The sequence below is a fragment of the Fonsecaea multimorphosa genome (genome assembly GCF_000836435.1).
Source record: "Fonsecaea multimorphosa CBS 102226 unplaced genomic scaffold supercont1.19, whole genome shotgun sequence".
NCBI classification, from domain to species: domain Eukaryota; kingdom Fungi; phylum Ascomycota; class Eurotiomycetes; order Chaetothyriales; family Herpotrichiellaceae; genus Fonsecaea; species Fonsecaea multimorphosa.
This window is the reverse complement of record NW_015971653.1, coordinates 435,772-456,207: the sequence shown is the minus strand read 5'-3', so window position 1 is coordinate 456,207 and position 20,436 is coordinate 435,772. Positions and strand designations below refer to the sequence as shown.

The window sequence follows — 20,436 nt, the reverse complement described above, 5'->3', positions numbered from 1 at the left end:
TCGAGCGGAGAGGAAACTTTTTGGCTCCTTTTCGCATGCATTTGGATCTCATTCCTGGCTCGCTGGTCCTCTTTTGGACACGGGGAATTCTGGGATTTCTGTCCCTTTTCCCTTTTCTTCTCAGCTCGGGCATCGCCTTTCCGCCAATCAGCGGAGCCGATGAGCGTCTATTCTTGGCACTCCTTTTTCCAGTGAGGCTGAGTTCTAGAACCAAATCTACGTTGGCGAGAGGTAGCATCGACATCGTCAGCCCATTGTTAGCTTCATCTTATCTTACCGGTGTCCCGAGTACAGGGAATGTCCCACTGAAGAGAAGCCAGCCGCTCGGAAGCTGCTCAGGGGCCCGAAGGTCTGTTGTACAAGATGCCTAAAGAAAAGGTAAGGAAAACTCTGCTTTCTCTGGAGGCCAATCCTAAATTTGCTTCAAACCTTGTAGAAGCGAAAACGCGAGTCAGGGGCAAACAGGTCCAGTAACAGGCCGAAAACGACACTCGAGGATCAACAACGAGATGATCGTGCTCATGAACATGAGGTCGACACTTCCAAACCCTCCGCAGTGTTCCAGCCCACAGGCGGCCGCTCGCACACACTGTCTGTAGCTCTACCAGGGAGCATCATCGGCAATGCCAAAAATCATGACCAAAAGACCTTCCTAGCTGGCCAAATTGCAAGGGCTCTGGCGGTATTTTGTGTGGATGAAGTGGTCATCTTTGACGACGAGGATGTTGAAACTCAGCAGCAGCGACCAGCCATAAGAGAAAACGAATACACGGCGTTTTCCCATCCAGACCATTTCCTAGCTCACCTTCTATCGTACTTGGAAACGCCGCCTCACCTCCGCAAGAGTCTATTTTCTATGCACCCTAATCTTCGAACCGCAGGTACACTTCCCAGCCTTGATATGCCGCACCATTTACGCGCGCACGAATGGTGTGAGTATCGCGAAGGCATCACTACTACCGCCGTTGCCGACGGCAAGGGGACATTGGTCGATGTTGGCCTGCCCGGGTTTTTGCTGCTATCAGGGGCAGAGATTCCGCCAAATACACGAGTAACTGTCCATCTAGAAGATGAAGATTCCAAAAACGGTGTAGCCGTCTCACCCAATGCTCCGCGGGAGGCAAAGGGGTACTATTGGGGTTATACCGTACGACAATGCAGCTCCCTCACAGACGTGTTTACCGAATGCCCTTATGACGGAGGCTACGACATCTCAGTTGGGACCTCCGAAAGGGGCCAGCCGTTGGAAAAGGTGCTAGCCGAACGACCCATAGCCGCAGCAACTGGCTACAAACACGTGCTCATGGTCTTCGGCGGCGTGGCAGGCTTGGAAATCGCAGCCAAGAATGATAGGAATTGTCGAGAAATGGGTCTTATTGGGGGAAAAGTCAAAGAACTGTTCGATGTGTGGGTAAATCTGTTACCTGGCCAGGGTAGCCGCACGATCAGAACCGAGGAAGCTGTTTGGCTGGGGTTAATGGGTTTCAAAGGTTTCTTGGACCGTCTTGCTTGAGTGGCCGAATCGCATGATGGATAATATGCTCCCGTCGACTCCCAAGAGAAGGCATGCCGAGAATATCGTGGTTGTCACGACCAAACACCATTATTGGGTCACCTGCAGCACTCAATCATCGGTTGGACACAAAAATTGACGCAGCTCTTTCAAAGGCATCGAAGAAATGCGCACCAAACTCTTGGGCCTCTCCGCGGAAGTACTGCGGACAAGGCTGGAGTATTTCCATCTCGGTGGTTTTTAGGCCCCCACCGCTTTGTCATCGAAATTGATCTCTCATGACACAATACGTCCATCATCAAAGCTGCCACGGTGCCGATGACTCGCAAATACTGCCGTGTGCAAATATTCTGATACCGCGGAAAAGGCGTGCCTGGATGCCCGCAGTCAACCTTGACTGTTTGGGCCGAGCTTCGGTCCACACAAGCGATCGCGCTTACAGAACGACGGATATTAAGATCATACCCTTGCTATGGGACGTGGATCAAACCTCAAGGAGCATCAACCGGGGTGAAAGCAAGCATCTGGACTGTAATTCGCAGTTACACATCTGAAAATTCTTGGTCATCATGGGTGCTCCGCGGGCAGTTCAGCACCTTAAAGCAACTTACTCCTTCCTCAAAACCCCCATCATCATCTCTGCGCCCATGCGCGTGTTCGCTGGTCCGGATCTCGCAGTTGCAACATCCCGCGCAGGAGGCCTAGGCTTCATTGGTCCGGGTCTACGCCCTACAGATTTGGACTCCAAGCTTGACAAGGCTCGGGGTCTGCTGCACCAGACGTCCATCACTGCCCACAACTCTACCGCCTCCAATGCTCCGGATATTGACCACCTCCCCATTGGCGTAGGGTTTCAGCTTTTCGATGGTGACCTCGAGGTTGCTGCGGCAACTGTACGCAAATACAAGCCTGTCGCAGCGTGGCTTTTTGTTCCGGCATCTGGTCAATGTGATTTAGATCAGTGGACACTGAGGATTCGGAAAGAATCACCTTCCACGAAGATATGGATCCAGATTGGCTCTGTCGCTGAGGCTGTTGCGGCGGCGAAAAGTAAACACGCGCCGGATGTGCTGGTCGTGCAGGGCATTGATGCTGGTGGGCACGGTCTCAGGAAAGGCGCAAGTGTGATATCACTACTCCCAGAAATAGCGGACGCTCTACAAAACTTGGGGTCCGAAATCCCACTCGTCGGCGCTGGTGGAATCGCGGACGGCCGAGGAGTTGCTGCTGTACTGGCCACGGGCGTCGCAGCAGGTGCGGTGATGGGCACGCGTTTCCTCGCGAGCAACGAGGCCGAAATCAAGACAGGATACCAAGAGGACGTGCTGCGAGTTTCGGACGGCGGCCAAAGCACCATCCGCACCGATTTATTCGATCGACTCCAGGGGAGGGATGATTGGCCGGCACGCTACGACGGACGTGCCGTTATCAATGGAAGCGTGAAGGATGACCTAGCAGGCATGGATTTCAAGCAGAACAAGCAGATATTCCAAGAACAAATGAAGAATGGGTCGATTGGATGGGGAGAGGACGGGAGAATGACGGCATACGTAGGGAGTGCCGTAGGGCTCGTGCGTGCGATTGACTCGGCAGGAGAGATTATTGAGAGGTCGAGAGCAGAAGCGAGACGGGCTCTGCGGCAAGCTTTGGACGGGCTGGAATGAGTTGTCTCGACCACGATGACTCGGTACCATGATACTGGTGGGCACCGCAAGGCTGAGCTCTTGCTCCACAAGGCTGCGTCGATAAGGAAACTCGGTTCCCCGCTTCTGCTCTTTTCCTCACCCCGCACATCAAATGCATTGAAATGCTCGCTCATTCTCAGCAATTCCTCATTCTCCCCCACAGACATACCCGAATAGCAGAGTCTCGCATAATTCCAATCGCACAGGGAACTGGAGATTCCAGAAACAAATCAATCAAAGCACAACCTCATCTACTACACTCATCCAAAAATGGCAGCATCCAGCTCTCCTTCCAAAAGCCTCTTCCCCATCCCTTCAGGCTCCACAGCCAAGGTATCCATCATTGACACCACCTCGCGCATAGGGCGGATCCCCGTGTCTTACCTGATGGAACCACCACTGGAAGAGTTCGAAACCATGCCCGACCTACCGTCGTGGTCGTTTCTTGTTGAATCCAGCACCACGGGGAAAAAGGCGCTGTTCGACCTGGGCGTGCCGCCGGATTGGGAGAACCATTTCGCGCCTGCCGTGGTCGAGGCGTTGAAGCCCCGAGGGTGGGATATCTATGCTGAGAAGCATACGAGCCAGGTGCTGGAGGAGAACGGGGTGGATCTGAAGGGGATCGGGAGTATTGTCTGGAGGTGAGTTGATTTCCTTCCTTTGTTTCACCTGTGTGAGAAGCGAGTTCCTCTGTTCGACGAGGAGTTGTGTACACCCATGTTCATCTGTGTTCGGATGTTTCGTGAAGACAGACATGCATTGATTCCCCGGTGGAGACGTGTAGTCACTGGCATTGGGATCACCTGGGCGATCCGTCCACGTTCCCTCCCTCGACGGAAGTGGTGGTAGGTCCCGGTTTCAAGGAGGCTTTTATGCCCGGTCATCCTGGCAAGCCGGACTCTCCTGTGCGCGAGTCTGATTTCAAGTAAGTCCAACCAGCCTTATGTTCTCCCATTTACTCTCTCTTTGCTTCCACCAGGATCTCTTTCAACACATGAGGCTCTAATTCTAACCACATCTCACTCCTCCTAAACAATAGAGGGCGAACGCTTCGCGAAGTAACATTCACCGAGCCCAACACGCTACAGATCGGCTCCTTCCGCGCGCACGACTTCTTCGGCGACGGATCCTTTTACTTGCTGGACACACCGGGCCACGCGATCGGCCACGTCTGCGGCCTGGCGCGCACAACCTCACACCCAGAAGAGACATTCATCTTCATGGGCGGCGACCTGTGCCACCACGGCGGCGAGATCCGTCCGTCCAGCTACATGCCGCTCCCACAACAAATCCACCTGCATTCCCATCCCATGACGAGAGCGATGCATTCGCCCTGCCCCGGTGCCCTCTTCGAGGCCATCCAAACGAAACGCGGGCGTTCACCCACCAAGCCCTTTTTTGATCCGGCCATGGGCCTCGACATCCCCCAGGCGATCGAGACGATCGAGAAGGCGCAGAAGGCCGACGGGGACGAGAACGTGCTGTTCATCTACGCGCACGACGCCACGGCGAGGGGCGTGGCGGATTTGTTCCCGCAGACGGCGAATGATTGGAAGAAACGGGGCTGGCGGGAGAAGATGTTTTGGGCGTTTCTTGCAGATTTTGGGGTCAAATAGACCTCGAGATGCTGCTGCTGCTGCTGTTTTCTTTCTGTTTCTCAAGTGGCAGGCCTGCCTCTGGCACGTCGTTCATCTTCTTTGAGTGACGAGGCTCGCGAAGGCCGTTCTGCACAGGAAGAAGCCTGTTGGCCATTATCTCCAAAGTATACTCTGCTACACATGCTTTACCACTCCCGTATCTCACGTATATATCGAGAACGCTTTCAGCAAGAAGTTGGAACAGTTTTATTCTCCCCAGCCAGATCATTTACTTAACCAAGCAATGATTCCACACTATCCACCTCTGCCGCCGCTCGCGGTTTCCATATGGCCCTTGACTTCGTCTCTGTACGCATTCATGCCGACCTTCATGAACGGCGCACCCATCAGAGTCTCCCAGTTATGCACCATGCGGCTCTGCATCAGACTGACCTCGATCTCCTTCAGGCTGCGGGACTTCATTTCCCCCTCGTAAGCCCTCACCGCGTGCTCCAGCGTCTTTGAGCCCCGATTTCCCACCGCCTCGACCAGTTCCGACACGAGCTTCTCGGCGTCTTGGAACGCGTTGTTCAGCCCCTGGCCACGAAAGGGGGGGATATTGTGCGCGGCGTCCCCGGCGAGCGTGACGTGCGGCCACAGCGGAGAGGTGGTCGACCAGTCGATATCGGGTCTCCACATCGCGACCGCGTCGACCTGCAGCGGCGGTTGTAGGTCCGGGGGGATATTGAGGCCGGCGCTTTTCCAGGGCTCGGCGTAAGCCTCGGCCTTGGACTTGATGAAGTCGATCTTGGACTGCTGGGTCTGGAAGTCGTCGGCGTGCGGTCTGCCGGGCCAGGAGAGACACTGTTGGAAGAGGAACGTGGTCGGGTCGTTGGGGTCCTTGACGTCTTGGATCGCCGTCACCCAGGTCATGCCCATCGGGTGGTAGCCGATGCGGAATAGGGGATGGGCTTTGCGCTGCAGGACGGCGACGTCACGGGGAAGCGTCCAGCACGTGTTGAACATCTGTATGTCTATGGGAGTGTTGGCGGCTTGCTCTTTCCCAACGAGCGCCTCGCGCAGGTACGAGTGCACGCCCTCGCACCCGACGACGAGGTCGCCCGTGGCCGTGCTGCCGTCGGCGAAGGTGGCAGTTGCCAATCCGTTGGGCTGCGACACCGATACCGAAACGATCCTGCGGCCATATCGCACATCGACGCCGTCGCTCAGCAGGGCGCGCAGCTTGCGGCGAGACACGCGCAGGGGATTGAAGCCTTGCATGTCGAAGAACTTGTCGCCCGTCTGGCCGTTGAACATGGGCCACGAGGTGTGCTTGCCCGTGTAGAACTCGTCGCAGTACGCCTCCTTCAGCCGCGCCATGAGCTCCCGCGGGATGCATTTCGCCAGGTACTCCTGCCCAAAGTGCAGCGTCATCCCCCATTCCCGAGGCCGAGTGAGATACGTCGACTCGTCCTCGCGTTCGTAGACGGTGGCCTTGATGCCATTCTGCAAGGCTCACTCGTTAGCACTTTTTTTTGTTGGACTAGCATGTCCCCCCCTCGCAGCAACACATTACATACATACCAGTTTCAATCCCTGTGCGAGCAGCAACCCCGTCGCGCCGGCCCCGACGATCACAACCTCGAGGTCTCTCTTGTCAGCCATGATTTGCTGTGGGAGAAAACGCAGGGACGATGCACGCGGATCGTCTCTCTTTATCACCGTCGGGCTGGCTTGTTCGAGCTGTGCTTACCGCTCCGACGTGTTTCGCGGGTTTTTTTTCACGAGGACTCAGAGCTTGTGAATCAAGGAGGATCGCTGGCTCGAGCCTGTCTTACCACCACCCACTTTCCCAATCATGGCGTGCAGATTGGGAGGATGTGACGTGGGCTGAATGAGACCATTGACAAAAGTCATTGTCAAATCTGTGATGATTGAAACCTGGGTTGTACCCTGGGGCCGTCACACTCTAGATGGGAAAAAGGTTCGAAACAGGTACATTTTGAAGCAGCAACTGTAATCTTACCAATCAACCAGGTTACCGCTACACCACCGAACTAATGATTGCTGCTGTCGAAACCTGGCGCTCTATCGAGTATCGGCAATGTTCGTCAGTAACGCCTCGGGGAATCAGCGCGGTCCGTGCTTACACCAAAGCTGGGAAAACTTGAAAGAAGAGGGGGGAAAGGACATAAACTGTCTGGATACCTAGGTAGATATGGTGGTTCATCATACCTCCCCAAGTTTGATTGGGGAAACACCGGCAGTCATGTCGTCAGGTACCTGATACATTCTTGTCTTGCTGTTTGGTGTTTGCTGTGTGCAGTTGCTCCACAGAAATCTACACATGCGCCTTGATCTTTCGCCAACGAGAAACTGGCTGGAACCCCTCCTGTCTCAAGTATACAGACGTCCTCGGAACGTTCTCTCTAGTCCAACGAGCCTTGACGCCTTCAACACATCGCTGCCGTCCCACCCTGGGAGTAATTCACTCGCTTTCCCTCAGGATCAATTCTACCAAACGACCAATGTCTTCACGGGGGCGCCACCATGAAGAGTCACCCTTGACCCCTTGGCAACAAATCACGCGGTGGCGGTTGAATATTTCCAGCCCTGGAGATCATTCTCTAGACTGCGGTTCAAAGTGTTGACATACTCGACCATTCCGCCGGACCTGGCATGACTGTTAGCAAGAATCCTTGGGGAAACGACAGGTGAAAACTTACCAATTCAGCGGCTCGACTTTTCGGCCTGGGATGTTGGCGCCTTGGTACCAACTCTTGGCCATGGGAAACAAAGTCGCATCCCACTTCTCGTTCATCCTCTTGCACCAGTCCTCCTCGGACTCCGGAGTGGCTTCAAGCCTGGTGATGCCCTTGTCCTTGATCACCTTGAACGTCTTCTCAACCCATTCAGCTTGGAACTGCGTGCAGGACGGGCCCGAGCTAAAGGCGGTGGGTGCCTGAGGTCCGTACAAGAAGAACATGTTGGGGAATTCGGGCATGGCAATACCCATGGCAGTCTTGGTGCCATCCTTCCAATGGTCGGCAATTGTGCCTCCGTTTGTGCCTTGGATGTTGAGTTGAGCCAGCGAGCCCGTGACCGAGTCGAAGCCGGTAGCCAGGATGATCACGTCCACCTCGACAAGACCCTGTTTGGTTTTGAGACCGGTGGCAGTGACTTCTTCGATCGGGTTCTCGTTGACATCAATGATCTTCACATTGGGTTGATCGACCACTTCGTAGAACCTCTGTTCGAGGGACGGGCGCTTGGTGCCCCATGGATGCGGAGGCACCTCAGGTGCCAAAAGCCTTTGTTTCTCGGGATCCTTGACGCGTTTCAAGACCTGCCGGCGCCAGAACTGGTACGCCGGTTCATTGGCTTTGAGGTCAAACAGCATGTCCTTGTACGTGGCAAGCCAGAATTTGAACCCGCCATCTTCGACCATGAGTTTATGGTAAACCTTTTCGCGTTCTTCGGGTGTATCGTCAAAGGTGTTTTTCTCCAGAAAGTCGTAGGTGAAGCCGGCAAAAGTGTTGCGGGTCTTCTCCATTTCCGCCTCATACCAGCCATTCTTCTTTTTCTCCTCCTCTTCTTGGGGGTCGAGCATGCGCTGGTTCATAGGCAGACACATATTGGGGGTTCTCTGGTAAACAGTCAACTCCTTCACCACCGGACCGATTTCCTGGATGACTTGTATTCCAGAGGCCCCGGTGCCCACTTCAGCAACTCGCTTGCCCTTCAAATTTACACCGTGCTGAGGCCATACTGCGGTATGGTAGATATCGCCCTTGAAGTTGCCGAGCCCGGGAAAGGGGGGCGTATACCGTTTGCTGGCGAATCCGATGCAGGGGATGAACCACCTCGCGTAGATTTCGGTCCCGTCCGCGCACTCGACCAACCACTGTTGGCGACTCTCATCAAAGACAGCGCTGTCCACGTGCTTGTTGAACGAAGTGTAGTCACGAATATTCCACTTCTTCTCGACGTACTCGAAGTAGCGGCGAAGTTCCTGCCAGCCTGGATATCGCTCCTTGAAGGTGAAATCTTCCCATAGCTCTTTATCAAATAGCTGGTAGATGGGTGTATCGGTATCCACGCGGGCCCCGGGATAGCAGTTCCAGTACCAGATACCGCCACTAGCAGATCCTTTCTCGAAGATACGGACGCTGTAGCCGAGTTTTCGTAGGCTTATCGATGACAGTCAATCCCTATGCTCATGACGTAAGATGGAATACAGAACTTACCGGTTCAGCAAAGTGAATGAGGCAAAGCCAGCTCCAACGAGCAGGACATCAACCTGCTCGATCTGATGAGAGCCCATGATTGTCGGGGGATTCGGGGCAAGGGCAATATCCGATAAGTGGAGCAGGCGATTGAGGTCAGAACGAAGAGATGCAGAAGACTGGCCGCACAGTCCCCTTAGGCGGCGACCGCGAGCCTTTTGTATCTGTTGTTGACATACCCCGCGTTCCCTTGCCACCCCCGATTGACCCCGGATGCGACATAATTCGTGTCGATCACCATCCGGAGCCCAGGCGTCGGTGAACGTCCGACAGTGAGGGGTTGAAAGCGGGCCAAAGGAGTGGCGGATATGAGAACGGATTAGAAGACAGGCAGAGAAGTTCTGGGAATGGAAAGCAGCTGATGGCAGCCCCGTGAATGATGACAGGTCGTGGCTCGGATGGAAGGCCCTTCAAAACGCGCTGATCCGCGTGGAGCACGAAGACCCTCGGGGTATTGCTACGCCGTGAATGGCGGAAAAGGTTCCATTCTGGCATTGCAGGAGTCTGCTAAGTGTGGGGGGAGCAAGAGATTTGTTGGAAGGCGGTGGAATATGGTGGGGACGCCATGGTCAATTCTCGTAACGAGGACGACGGGTCGAGTCAGAGGGTTCCTGAAGCTCTATCAACGTCTCGTCTCACCCGCGAGATCTTGTTGGACAAGCCAGATACGAGGCAGTGGCTGAGCGCTATGTACCTAGGTAGGTAACTGAACTCAGTGAGTTGCGGGGGAGTGGAAGGGCCACATCATGACGAGGGCACCTTGATTCCGAGAAAATGATGACCAGTTCCGGTTGTCTAGATGCAGCAGTGGCAGTGAGGAGTACCTAGGTAGAGGACAGGAGGGAGTGAGAGTGATGGTGGTGGTGAGGGTTGCATACCTACCTAGGTACCTAGTATTACTTCGATAGACCTCGCCTCACCTCACCTCAGCACAATCAACTTGTACCTCCTCGGTATTGGGTGTCTGTCTGTCTTTGTTCCTAGGTACCAACCAAAGTATGGACTACCAGCTACTAACCTTGCACCCTATCCGTCTCTCTCCACCAACTTGTAGGCAGATACAGACACTGAATGTCTTCTATCGTATACTCGTCCACTTGTCATCGAGACAAGACTTCGCACAAGATTTCTCTCTAACTCCTATTCCCCTGAAACGCCACGGAGAGAGCCACAAGCATCTCCGTCGCTTTGAACGCCGAGGTCGACCAAGCCTAACATCCCTGCTGCCCTCCATATCGGCGGAATCTCTGCAATCGCCCCGGAGAAACGGAGTGCCTGCAACACTTGGGGAGAGTCGGATAGCACTTCCCGAGATCGGCATTATCAGAATACATTCCTTGAACCCGGATGGTATAACCAATGTTGCTTCTGGCTATACTTCTTGCTATACCTTGTCAGAACGGCGACTTCGATAAACGTATTGGCTACTTTTCAGAAAAGGCATCGCCAAAGATGGGCGCTGGACGAAGTCCGCTGCGCTCAAATTTCTAACGAGCTTCACCACCCCTGTTCGTTGAGAGCCTCATCACGCATTCAAGGACGGTCCAGACCGTCGAGGTCTCGATTCTCAGACATTGTCCTCTCACTGCCAGTGCAGTCCTCAGGCTCCTCTCGTTCTTTCCGCTCTTTGAGGTCCCTTGTGTAATTCTTCGCATTCTCCGTCTGCGCCTTGTCGGAATGAAGACTTTCTTCCAGACGCTGGAAGAGCCGTTCCAGCAACCATTCAGCTTCTTCTTTGTCTCCCATCAATGGACTCTGCGCACCTATCCAACTCCATTTGGTGGCCTGGGCATTGTTGTTGCCCTGCTGCTCCCCATCATTTGCTGCTCCCTGTCTCCCAACGCCGAGGTTACCACCCTGGTTGTGGTTTTCCTTGGCCTCTTGAGCCTCAACTTCGTTATCACCATGAGCGGGAGCTCGCCGGTGGTATGAGGCATCTGCCTCATCCTCCCCCAGCAATTTGAGAAAGTATTGCCACTCCTCATAGCTGTACTTCTTGGGGGTTGAGGCCGAAGCATCTGCGTAGACTTTCCGAATCTGAGATATCAGCACATGCCGATAGTGGTGGGTATCTGTTCGAAGCAAAGTGAGCCACTTGAATTATGCCACCGGGAACAGAACGCTCTTTACCTTCTTGCCAACGGTCGCCCTTGTCTCTAGCTTCGGACTCGTCCTGTTTCTCCTCCTCCTCGAAGTCAGCAGCCAGGCGATCTTTGGTCCCCGCGTCTTTTCCGCGGTCCTTGTGCTTCTGACGACCATTGCGGAACAGGCGTGCAAGGCCAGGATGCAGTTCCTGGTATCCACCCTCGCTCCCGGTCTCTGAGCCCTGTTCCACATCTCCCGATGATCGAGGATCCAGCTGTCCAAGGGTGGCCTTGTACACGCCATGTTTGAGCCGATTTGCTATGGTATCTTCACTACTTGGAAGCACAGTGATCTCCCCCAGCCAGATGGTGATGTCTTTGACGGCTTTTACCACGGTATCTCCCATGTCGGAGATGAGAATCGTCAAAGTAGGGACGGCCAAGAGAGTCCAGAAGACAAAAAAGGGCTTCCCACTGTTAGACATGGGCTCGAAATCTCCATATCCGATAGTCAACAGCGTTGTGTATGAAAAGTAAAGTGATTCGAAATACGACCAGTCCTGGTTCTTCTCGGCGTGCTCGAAGACCAACGCCCCAATCGTCCACTACCGGTGGTCAGCAAGGTTCAGCAGGAGATCAAGGCCACACGTACCAAGAAAGCAAAAGCAAATGTCGATATGACCAAACTCATGTACTTGCGCTCTGTAGCAGCCCAGTCCTGGACTTTCCGCATCGCCTCGAATTCGGCCTGTCTCCTCTCAAGCTCCGATACCTCCTCATCCCCTGGATCCACAGTCAATGCTTTCGTGGTGCTTTTCGCGAGCCCCAGAGCGCCTTTGCGTCTCAGGAGGCTCTTCTTCTTACTGATTCTCTCAATCTCCTTGAGTAATCGCACCCTGGTCTTCTCCGTTAATCGGGCCGCTATCTTCTTTTTCCCTCTCTCTAGGATCAATGACCGAATGGAACCGACCACCAAACCCAGGATGATGATGCCGCCCAAGGCAAAGGGGAACAGAAGCCCTCTACCCAGATGGGTCATTGGTTCGTAGTCATCACCAATACCAATTGTCAGAGAAGTGAATTCCGCCCAATATACCGCATCCAAAAATTTCCAGCCTTCGATGTGCGAGTACACCAACGCCCCCAATAGCTGATACAGCAAGAACATAATGGTCTGCAACATCAACGTCCGTTGCGCCACAGTAAGTTTGAATTCTTTACTGAAATGCCCCTTGTACGCCCCATACACCGTGAAACACATCAAGTAAGAGATTATCTGGTACAGTCCCGCAGCGAAGATGGCGTAGTAGTATGCCTGGGAAAGAGCCTGATCTTTGACGCCTGGAGCGTGAAAATTGCTGGATGCGACGGCAACAAGGGCAATCAGGAGCACTGAAGCGATCCAAAAGCCGAATATGGTGATAGGTTGGGCGATTTTGAAGGGGACACGGCGCGCCATGTTGAGTAGCAGGGACGCGTTGGCAACAAGGGCGAAGGCCAGGGAGACCGCATTGACGGCGATAAGCCTGCATCGGATGTTATTTAGCACTTTGTAAATCCACCGCCCTCGCCTTCAACAATAAGCAATAAAAGGCTGGGCGGTATCATTCGAGCGTGACCTACCACGCTGGGTCTTTGATGTCAATTCCATGCTCCTCTGTCCCTCCGGGAGGGATTTCCACCCTCCAGTTCTCCACCAGCGCACAGATACTGAACGCATTGGCGATAGGTCCAAAAGTACCGGCTAACAGGGGGACACCCGTCGAGGCATACCACCACCTCGCCGGCATGAGAAAATTCCGCTCTTGCTCTTCTTCGGACATTTTGTCGAACATCTCTTCGGGAGACTCATCTCGGTTCTGGGGAGGTGATGAAGTTTGGGCATTGTGGTGAGATGCAGGGGGACAGTCTTCGACATTTTCCTTGAGAACCGCAGAGGCGTCGGCTATGGGTTCATCAAGGCCTGGGTCGTTCATCCTGAGAAATTACTGCAGAGCCAATGGGCTGAGGAGAAGGGCAGCGACAATGGAGGACTGAGGCGGAGGAGATAGATGAAAGGGATGAGAGTCGAGGGATGTTTACGGCATTCTTTGTTGGTGTTTCATGGTACAGTGTTCGGTGTGCGCAAGGCTACTGGTATGCAAGGGATTGAATGAAGATGGGACGGAATACAGGTCACTGAATGAACGGTTGTTGTGTGAGACGAGGAGGAGGTAAGACAGGAAGAGAGTGAGAATCCCGTTCAGCATACATGGGATTGTCTGGATCCAGGCGGAGTCTTCCCTGAAGAAGATCGTGGTTTCGTTAAAACAGGTAGTATGGGGGTGCATCGATCGACCACAGGCTCGTTCTATCGGTGATCTTGGGAAAGTGCAGGTGGTTAGGGCCAAGCAATATGACGTCGTAGGACGCCATGAGTGGCGGTGGGTGGCACCGATGGGTGCCAGTGACTGGGTGCATGACAGTGGTGGCTCTTCTCTAGGCGAATCAGGCGTCAACCTCTTCCCGCCTGGGGCGTCGCCATGCCCAGTTTGGGGCTGCCACTGTCGAGTTTAAGCATGCCTAACGGCAACACACTTAACTAAAAACGGGTTGCTGGGGGTGGGTTTTCATCGTAAGTGGCTCAAGTGCGCAAAATGACTTGCATGAGGCTGCCCTTGGAGCGAGTGTCTTCGACTACCTGTACGGAACTCGTTTCCTTCTTCGCTGTAGAACTGGGTCGTCGACTAGCCATAGACTTTGCTGAAGTTGGTAAATCAAGTATCGATGATCTCGAGGTCCCAGTTTTAGCCTTCACATCTTCGGTACCTCGTAGGGAGGGTGTGGTCCAGATCACCTCCTATTTCCGTCTTTCTTTCAGCTTGTCGGTGTATCGCACAATCCCCAATTCCCACGTCTGTCGCCATGTCTCAAGTAGGTCTTCACTCCAGAAGAACTTCTTAACTGAATTATTGACCCACTTCCAATTCCTCGCGCTGGATGAATCCTCAATCATCCTATCCAGGAGTATGTTTCGTGGGTTGTGTGGTTGACCCTTGTTTGTCGACGTCGCCTTGCTTGTGGTTCCCTCTGTAGATGGCTGTGCAGGGCCCGCTATAACCAATGCCATCCATGTGGCACACTCGGGCGGCAAATCGCGGAGGTTATATGTAGCCAGCATTTCCGAGAGGGTTTCGAGCATGCGCCGATGGACCGGGTTCTGTTCCTTTAATTTGCTGAATGTCTCTACCGTGACGGCCGCAAGCGCTGAACACAGCACTCTCTCAACTGTGTTCAGCCCACGAAGAGGCACCAATTCGAGACACGCCTGTGTTTGCTTCATATATCTGCCGTTTGGATCTCCCAGTGGGAGAATGCCCTTCTTCCGCGGGCCCTGCAGTTGTCTCACCCATTCCGACACACGTGATAATATCGTGATGATCTGGACGCAGAGACTGCCGGACAAGGCCACTTCTCGAAATCCATCGGGGAGTTTGGCAATCAAGGTGCAGAGATTGGGGGGAAATGGGTGCTTTGGATATTGGAGATTGATTCTGGCTTCGGTCGAAGAAATGAGTAACTTTTTCTTCTCGTGGTACGCCCAGAGCGACTCGAGGCTGATGCCTGTCAGTCATTTCTGTCGAGACACAGCTACAAGGACGAGTGTGTGATGAATGTCCCAATCTTCTACCGGACTTACCCAATGATTGAATTCTTCAAGAAGCCGTCCCATCCCAGATAGTCAACCCCTCCCCGCATTTCAATGAGTTGGCGTAAGCCGATCAAGTGCGTCTCAAACGAAACGAAGTCATTGTAAATCAACTTGACAGATGTCAGTTTGAAATCTGTCCTGTTGTGGGAGGTGAGATGAACATACGGCAATTCCCAGCAGCGCCATGACCGCCAAGATTGTGGCATCGTCGTCGCAGGCTGAGATCCGCGCCATTTTCAGACGCAGCGCTTCGATTCCTTTCCCATAGTGAACCAAAACTTCCCTGGACGGTTCCCGAGCACTTCCTCGCCGGGAATCATATGAAGCTTGGGCGAGTGCCACCATGAGTTCAAACATGGATGCATTCTCCAACGCGAGACTAAAATATCTTCGCGACAGTGGCAAGCTATCTGCTGGACCTAACTGCTCCTTTCTAGGATTGATATGGACCGGCGCATAGTGCTGGAGGACTTTGCGTAAGCCAAGGATTAGCGACCCTTCCCAGACCGGATCTTCAACAGAGCTCACAATAGTCGACAGCGGAAAGGACGCCCCCATCCGCCGATATTGGGAAAGCACAAAACGGGTCGCCGCGCAGCCCACCAGATGTTACAGTCAATCTCGTTGACGGTGCAATGGCCGTCGCCGTGAGTCGGGGGTCGGCGCCAGCTCTGGTCAAGCCGAGCAGTGGGTCGAGAATGCGCCTGGGGTCAATATCCTCCTCGCGGAACGTCGACACTATGTCGTCGCGACGTTTCCCGATATTAGCTTTGGCTCTTCTGATGGCTTGGTTGTGGATGCGATTCCTTTGTCTGGGATTGGGCTGATTTACGGAATTCAAGAAGGGAGGTACGTCTGAGCCAAGCCTTCTTGGGACGGGAGTAATTGGCTGCATGGGAGACGAAAGGAGGTCGATAACTGTTCACTGTCTGAGGCAATGACAGTCCGGTGGTCCATAGCGGCTAATGACAATCATAGAAGGCCATAAAGACACGACCTGTGGAAAGTCATTTTGGGAAGGCAACGAGAGATGAAGCTTTTGAAATAATTCTTTGCGGTCCGAGTCAGCCCTGTAATATTAGTGCCGGGTCCCAGGCCTAAAGTGGCAAGAGAAGGCGGCGGTTTGAGTCAGCTTTCGGCCAGCGGTCGAGTTTGTGGGATTGGTCCTGCACATCTCGCTTGGGTGAAGGGGGCCCTATCCGTGATTCTCATCTTTGTAAGACTTGGGCGGGTGGAGCGACAGTCTCGTACGAAAGTGCAGGCAAACGACCATATCTCGGTACCCAGTGTCGCAATCATACTTGATGCATACTGGTACACGTGTAGATATGGGGTGAGCTACCCCAGAGTGGAAATCCAGTTTGATGAATTGCTCGCGTAGGGCGGAGGGGAATCAAAGGATGGCAGGGGATGGCAGGTCATATTCGAGGTGGCAAAGATATATACTAGGATTAAGCGGTGATAAATGCAACTATCATGATGGCCATTGGACTGTTGTCCAGGACACTGAACATGGATTTGGGGACTAGAGTTTGACAGACCAAGGCAACAAGCTGCACACTACGCCCCATCTACGCCCCATCTACGCCCCATCCCTGTATAGAGAAGGTAGATAGCGTACTTGATACTTCCTTACAGCGGGAGGTTTAAGTGACTTCGAGCGGCGGCAGATCGGACCAGAGAAACGCCGGAGAAGACGACGCGCGGCAACAAACTACGAGTACGAGGTACCTGAGTAGTACTCGGCTACCTAGGTATGTATCACCACCACCAATTATCAGCCACTGCAAGTGCTTAAAGAGAGAAGATACCTCGTTCGCATATGTTTCACGGACTTGTTGTTGACGGGCAAGTCTGCCCAGATCTAAATGATCTGAGTGGATAGGCTGTTATCTCCAGGTACCTATACTCCACTGTTTGTAGGTGGGTGCCAGGTGGATTGTCTCGTTGCCCTGTACGGAGGTTCTCCCGCGTGTTCTGACTGGTTCAGGCACACCTAAAACTCCGGCAGCCCAGGCCTGAGACGGTAAAGATTTGACGGACATGAGGTGCAGGTTCCAGAAGATCACTTGGTAACCCGCCCGCCGTGGTGGCCCAGAGCCCAATCTCGTGCTCTTCCTACCCCCACTTCCAGCTAAAGCGGCCCTTAAATCTAGGCTACTAGGCTCTAATCAGCTACCCACCACCGCCCACACACGCCTATCCACTTTCCACTCTCCAGTCCTCCATCCTATCCTCCCACCCTCTGCAAGCTCCTCCAAGAAACGTGCATCTGCACCTGCCCGGTTTCTATTAGTTGGTGATGCGACGACTGCGCCTCAATCATATCCTGTCCTACACATTTACCACAGTTACACCTTCCCCCACTGCACGTTCACTCGTTGACCATCCACCATATTGTTGTAGCATTTCGTTGCAGTTGTTCTATTTCACATCCTTGCCCCATTGATTCCAGCACTGTTGGTGCCGCTCGTTGAAGTCACCGCAGAAGAACATCATTACCGTCTCCCTTAATGCGCACCTCACACCATACTCGACGTTGCGCTTTTGCGCCGTGGACTCTCTGAAAGACAAGGAGATAACTGCAGCATCCCACTGTTATTCCAATTCCACATCATGCTGAGGCCCGCCACTCCTCTGACCGTTTTGCTGCTCATATCCTTCGTTTTCCTCCTGCTGTCGGTCCTCTCAACGCCTGTCATCCACAGCATCCCCCTCGCAACCTATCAAGGAGTTAATTTTGGCGTCTTCGGCTACTGCACACCAACCAAATGCAGTGGCATCAGGGTGGGATATACAACTGGTAACAATCATCCGTGTTGTTCAAATACTAGTGTCACTGACTGCTGTTCTCAGATGGCCTCTTCCCCTCCGGGGACACCGACTTCAGTCTTTCCTCCTCTACCAGACACTCGTTATCGTCCCTCCTCATCGTCCATCCCGTCGCGGCCTTTTGTAACTTGGTCTGTCTTGCACTGGCTGGGGCTGCTCACTTGCACTCGCCCTCTCATTCCGCCCGCTACCTTCTAGGCCTGCTGATTTTGCTACTGCCAACCCTCCTGGTCACTCTGCTGGCTTTCCTAGTCGATATATTACTCTTTGTGCCACATTTACAATGGGCCGGTTGGATTGTTCTCGCTTCCACTATCCTCATCGCCGCTTCAGGTGTTGTGACCTGTGCCATGAGGCGGACTCTAGTCTCTAGGAAAGCGCGTAAGAAGAGAATTGCCGAGAATGCTGAAATGAGTGGAGAGAACTACTACAATCGACAAGCACAAGAATCAAAGACGGTTGCGCAAACATTTACCACAGAGCCTACTATGCCCATGGTTAATGGCTCGCCTGGCGCAGACCGGCTGCCCACCTTCGCAACCTTTGATGCAAGCCAAAAGTCTGACGAAGAGCGCCAACCTCTCCGAGCGCAAGCTCTGTCCAATGAGCCAAGTCTGGTCACGCCTACTCGAGATACGGCATCGGAACGATACTATGGGCCTCCCTCCAGATCGAGCAGTCGACCACCCTACAACGGGCCACGAGATCAGTTCGGAAATCACCCTCCGCCGCCGCCAGTGCCGTCCGCTGCAGATGGAACCACGGTGCCAGGACAATACAGACGATCTGGAGACGAACCGACTCCTCCTAGTCCTTATCGTGACCGCAGCCTGCCACCGCCGGGGCCGGGTGGTCGAGGCTATTCGCAGCGTGGCAGAGGCACTTACCCCCCTCGAGGTGGCTATCCTTCGCGGGGAGGCGGTTTCGGCCCCAGGGGGCTACCTCCACAAGGCTATCCTGGCAGAGGTGGATTTTCTACTGACATGAGAGGCGGATATGGTGGACGTGGTCGAGGTGGAATTCCGCCCGTCGCCCCTGGTGGCCCACGACGACCACCTCCAGGATATCCGCCCAATGGAGTTGACAGTGCATCAGAGAGGTATAGTCCACCGGACGAATACCCAGTTGCAATGGGACCCCCGCTACCGATGGCACCATCGCAACAATACATCGAAGACATTGAGCGGAGGTACGACAACAGGAGTCCTTCTGTCTACACTCAAGGAGAGGAGGCGCAAGGTCCATACGGAGCGAGAGCGCAGTCCCCAGCAAGGGACAGAACATCACCATATGGTAGTCGTGTTCAATCTCCGTCGGGGACCCTCCGTCGACCTTCCCCGCCTCCAGCTATGCCTCCATTGCCGACTACTCGTCCCGTCGAAATGGCCGGCACCTCAGTGCGGGACTTCAAACCTCAGAGGTCGCAGAGTCAAGATCCGTAAGTGAAACTGCCTCCCGGGACAAGTAGATTTTGCTGATTGATTAGCTATGTACCTCCGCGGGCTATTTGGAACAATATGTCGGGTGATGATTTGGAGTACCCGAGGTCACCTGGAAGACAAGGTCAATCTCCTGTCGAGCTCCCTACAAGCGGCAGTCACGTAGGTGGGTATAGCAGTCAACCGCGTAGACCGCGCGTCAACTCTGGAGGGAGTGATGTCTACTATGAAGATGTCGACCCACGGTTCGCTTCTGACCCAGAACCGCCATTGCCACAAAATCCACAGCTGGAAGAACGGAACCGGAGACCTCCTCCACTTCTCAATCCAGGACCACCCGGCCATTACCGACCCGACTCATACAATGAGATTCCCCCAACAAACTCGTATGAGGAATTGCCCGGTGCCCGATCGCCGGCGGAAAGCGAGACCAGCAATTTTACCTCCGTCAGCCAGCGCGGGGTCAATCCCAATTGGCGGCCTGGGCCTGGCAACGGAGGCGAGTTCAGCGGTCTGGGTCCTATGAGGAGGCGAGATCATCAGACGAGGCAAGACATGCTCCTGGCAGGTAACCCAGATTTCGAGCTGCCCGGTTCCATGGGGCCACCGCGTCTCCCAACACGGGGTCGTGGCGGTGGCCCTGGGATGAGGGGTGGAATGATGAGAGGACCAGCTCGTGTTCCACCAGCTAGTGCCGTGGGTAGTGGTGGCGATGGTCCCTATCCGGTTCCCATGGGATCACCTCTGCCTGGAGGGCCGATGGGACCACCCGGACCTGGGCCAGGACCAGGGATTGCGCCGGGACCCGGGATGGGAATGGGAGGCATGAGGGAGATATGAAGGATATATCGAGTACATGAAAACAAAAGCTTAGCTTACGTACAGTCCAGTCTAATAATGTGTGATATGCAGGCTGGGGTCTTGTGAAGTACATTGAATGGAATGATTTGATGATTACGAGGCTATGAGCAGAAGCCAGGACTTTCACTTTCAATATGTTTCAGACAGAGTATCTAGGTAGGGAGCGCCTTCTTTGTCAGTGAAGATTGCCGCAGAGTGACCATTCTACCTCGTATACCGCATGGGATGGAGGAAAACAGGGGAGGTTAATAGACGAGGATGTAGATACCTCGTATATAGGTACTTTGTACATATTAATATCAGGCGGTCAAAATACCAAAGTCACCTACCTACCTATTTAGGCCCATTTAAATAACTTCCCCTCCCGTCGCACCACCCCATCACTTGCTATCTATCCTCATCATCAATGCCTCCTAACTGCGGCAATATTTACAGTATGATACTGGTACGGGGACCGGACCGGGAGTA

At 53.8% G+C, this 20,436-nt stretch overlaps 8 protein-coding genes across 8 annotated transcripts; 4 read left to right on the top strand and 4 right to left on the bottom strand.

Annotated features, from left to right (window-relative positions):
* Positions 1-363: 363 nt before the first annotated feature.
* Positions 364-1,513, top strand: Z520_08542 (uncharacterized protein; the record flags this gene model as incomplete). Its single annotated transcript, XM_016779038.1, has 2 exons — positions 364-378; positions 437-1,513. 2 exons carry the CDS (start codon positions 364-366, stop codon positions 1,511-1,513), a joined length of 1,092 nt encoding a protein of 363 aa, XP_016629957.1.
* Positions 1,514-2,082: 569 nt separating this feature from the next.
* Z520_08541 (uncharacterized protein) lies at positions 2,083-3,177 on the top strand (the record flags this gene model as incomplete). The annotated part of the gene is made up of 1 exon (XM_016779037.1): positions 2,083-3,177. The coding sequence occupies one exon, from the start codon at positions 2,083-2,085 to the stop codon at positions 3,175-3,177; it is 1,095 nt and encodes a 364-aa protein (XP_016629956.1).
* A 291-nt stretch (positions 3,178-3,468) lies between these two features.
* Positions 3,469-4,814, top strand: Z520_08540 (uncharacterized protein; the record flags this gene model as incomplete). The annotated part of the gene is made up of 3 exons (XM_016779036.1): positions 3,469-3,839; positions 3,983-4,123; positions 4,238-4,814. The coding sequence occupies 3 exons, from the start codon at positions 3,469-3,471 to the stop codon at positions 4,812-4,814; spliced, it is 1,089 nt and encodes a 362-aa protein (XP_016629955.1).
* Positions 4,815-5,090: 276 nt separating this feature from the next.
* Positions 5,091-6,440, bottom strand: Z520_08539 (uncharacterized protein; the record flags this gene model as incomplete). The annotated part of the gene is made up of 2 exons (XM_016779035.1): positions 5,091-6,281; positions 6,360-6,440. The coding sequence occupies 2 exons, from the start codon at positions 6,438-6,440 to the stop codon at positions 5,091-5,093; spliced, it is 1,272 nt and encodes a 423-aa protein (XP_016629954.1).
* A 918-nt stretch (positions 6,441-7,358) lies between these two features.
* On the bottom strand, positions 7,359-9,099 carry Z520_08538 (uncharacterized protein; the record flags this gene model as incomplete). Its single annotated transcript, XM_016779034.1, has 3 exons — positions 7,359-7,449; positions 7,502-8,965; positions 9,023-9,099. 3 exons carry the CDS (start codon positions 9,097-9,099, stop codon positions 7,359-7,361), a joined length of 1,632 nt encoding a protein of 543 aa, XP_016629953.1.
* A 1,495-nt stretch (positions 9,100-10,594) lies between these two features.
* Z520_08537 (uncharacterized protein) lies at positions 10,595-13,121 on the bottom strand (the record flags this gene model as incomplete). The annotated part of the gene is made up of 4 exons (XM_016779033.1): positions 10,595-11,133; positions 11,192-11,750; positions 11,798-12,671; positions 12,769-13,121. 4 exons carry the CDS (start codon positions 13,119-13,121, stop codon positions 10,595-10,597), a joined length of 2,325 nt encoding a protein of 774 aa, XP_016629952.1.
* Positions 13,122-13,984: 863 nt separating this feature from the next.
* Z520_08536 (uncharacterized protein) lies at positions 13,985-15,731 on the bottom strand (the record flags this gene model as incomplete). Its single annotated transcript, XM_016779032.1, has 4 exons — positions 13,985-14,741; positions 14,825-14,946; positions 15,002-15,306; positions 15,365-15,731. 4 exons carry the CDS (start codon positions 15,729-15,731, stop codon positions 13,985-13,987), a joined length of 1,551 nt encoding a protein of 516 aa, XP_016629951.1.
* A 1,721-nt stretch (positions 15,732-17,452) lies between these two features.
* Z520_08535 (uncharacterized protein) lies at positions 17,453-19,947 on the top strand (the record flags this gene model as incomplete). The annotated part of the gene is made up of 3 exons (XM_016779031.1): positions 17,453-17,639; positions 17,693-19,106; positions 19,155-19,947. 3 exons carry the CDS (start codon positions 17,453-17,455, stop codon positions 19,945-19,947), a joined length of 2,394 nt encoding a protein of 797 aa, XP_016629950.1.
* Between the last annotated feature and the right edge of the window lie 489 nt (positions 19,948-20,436).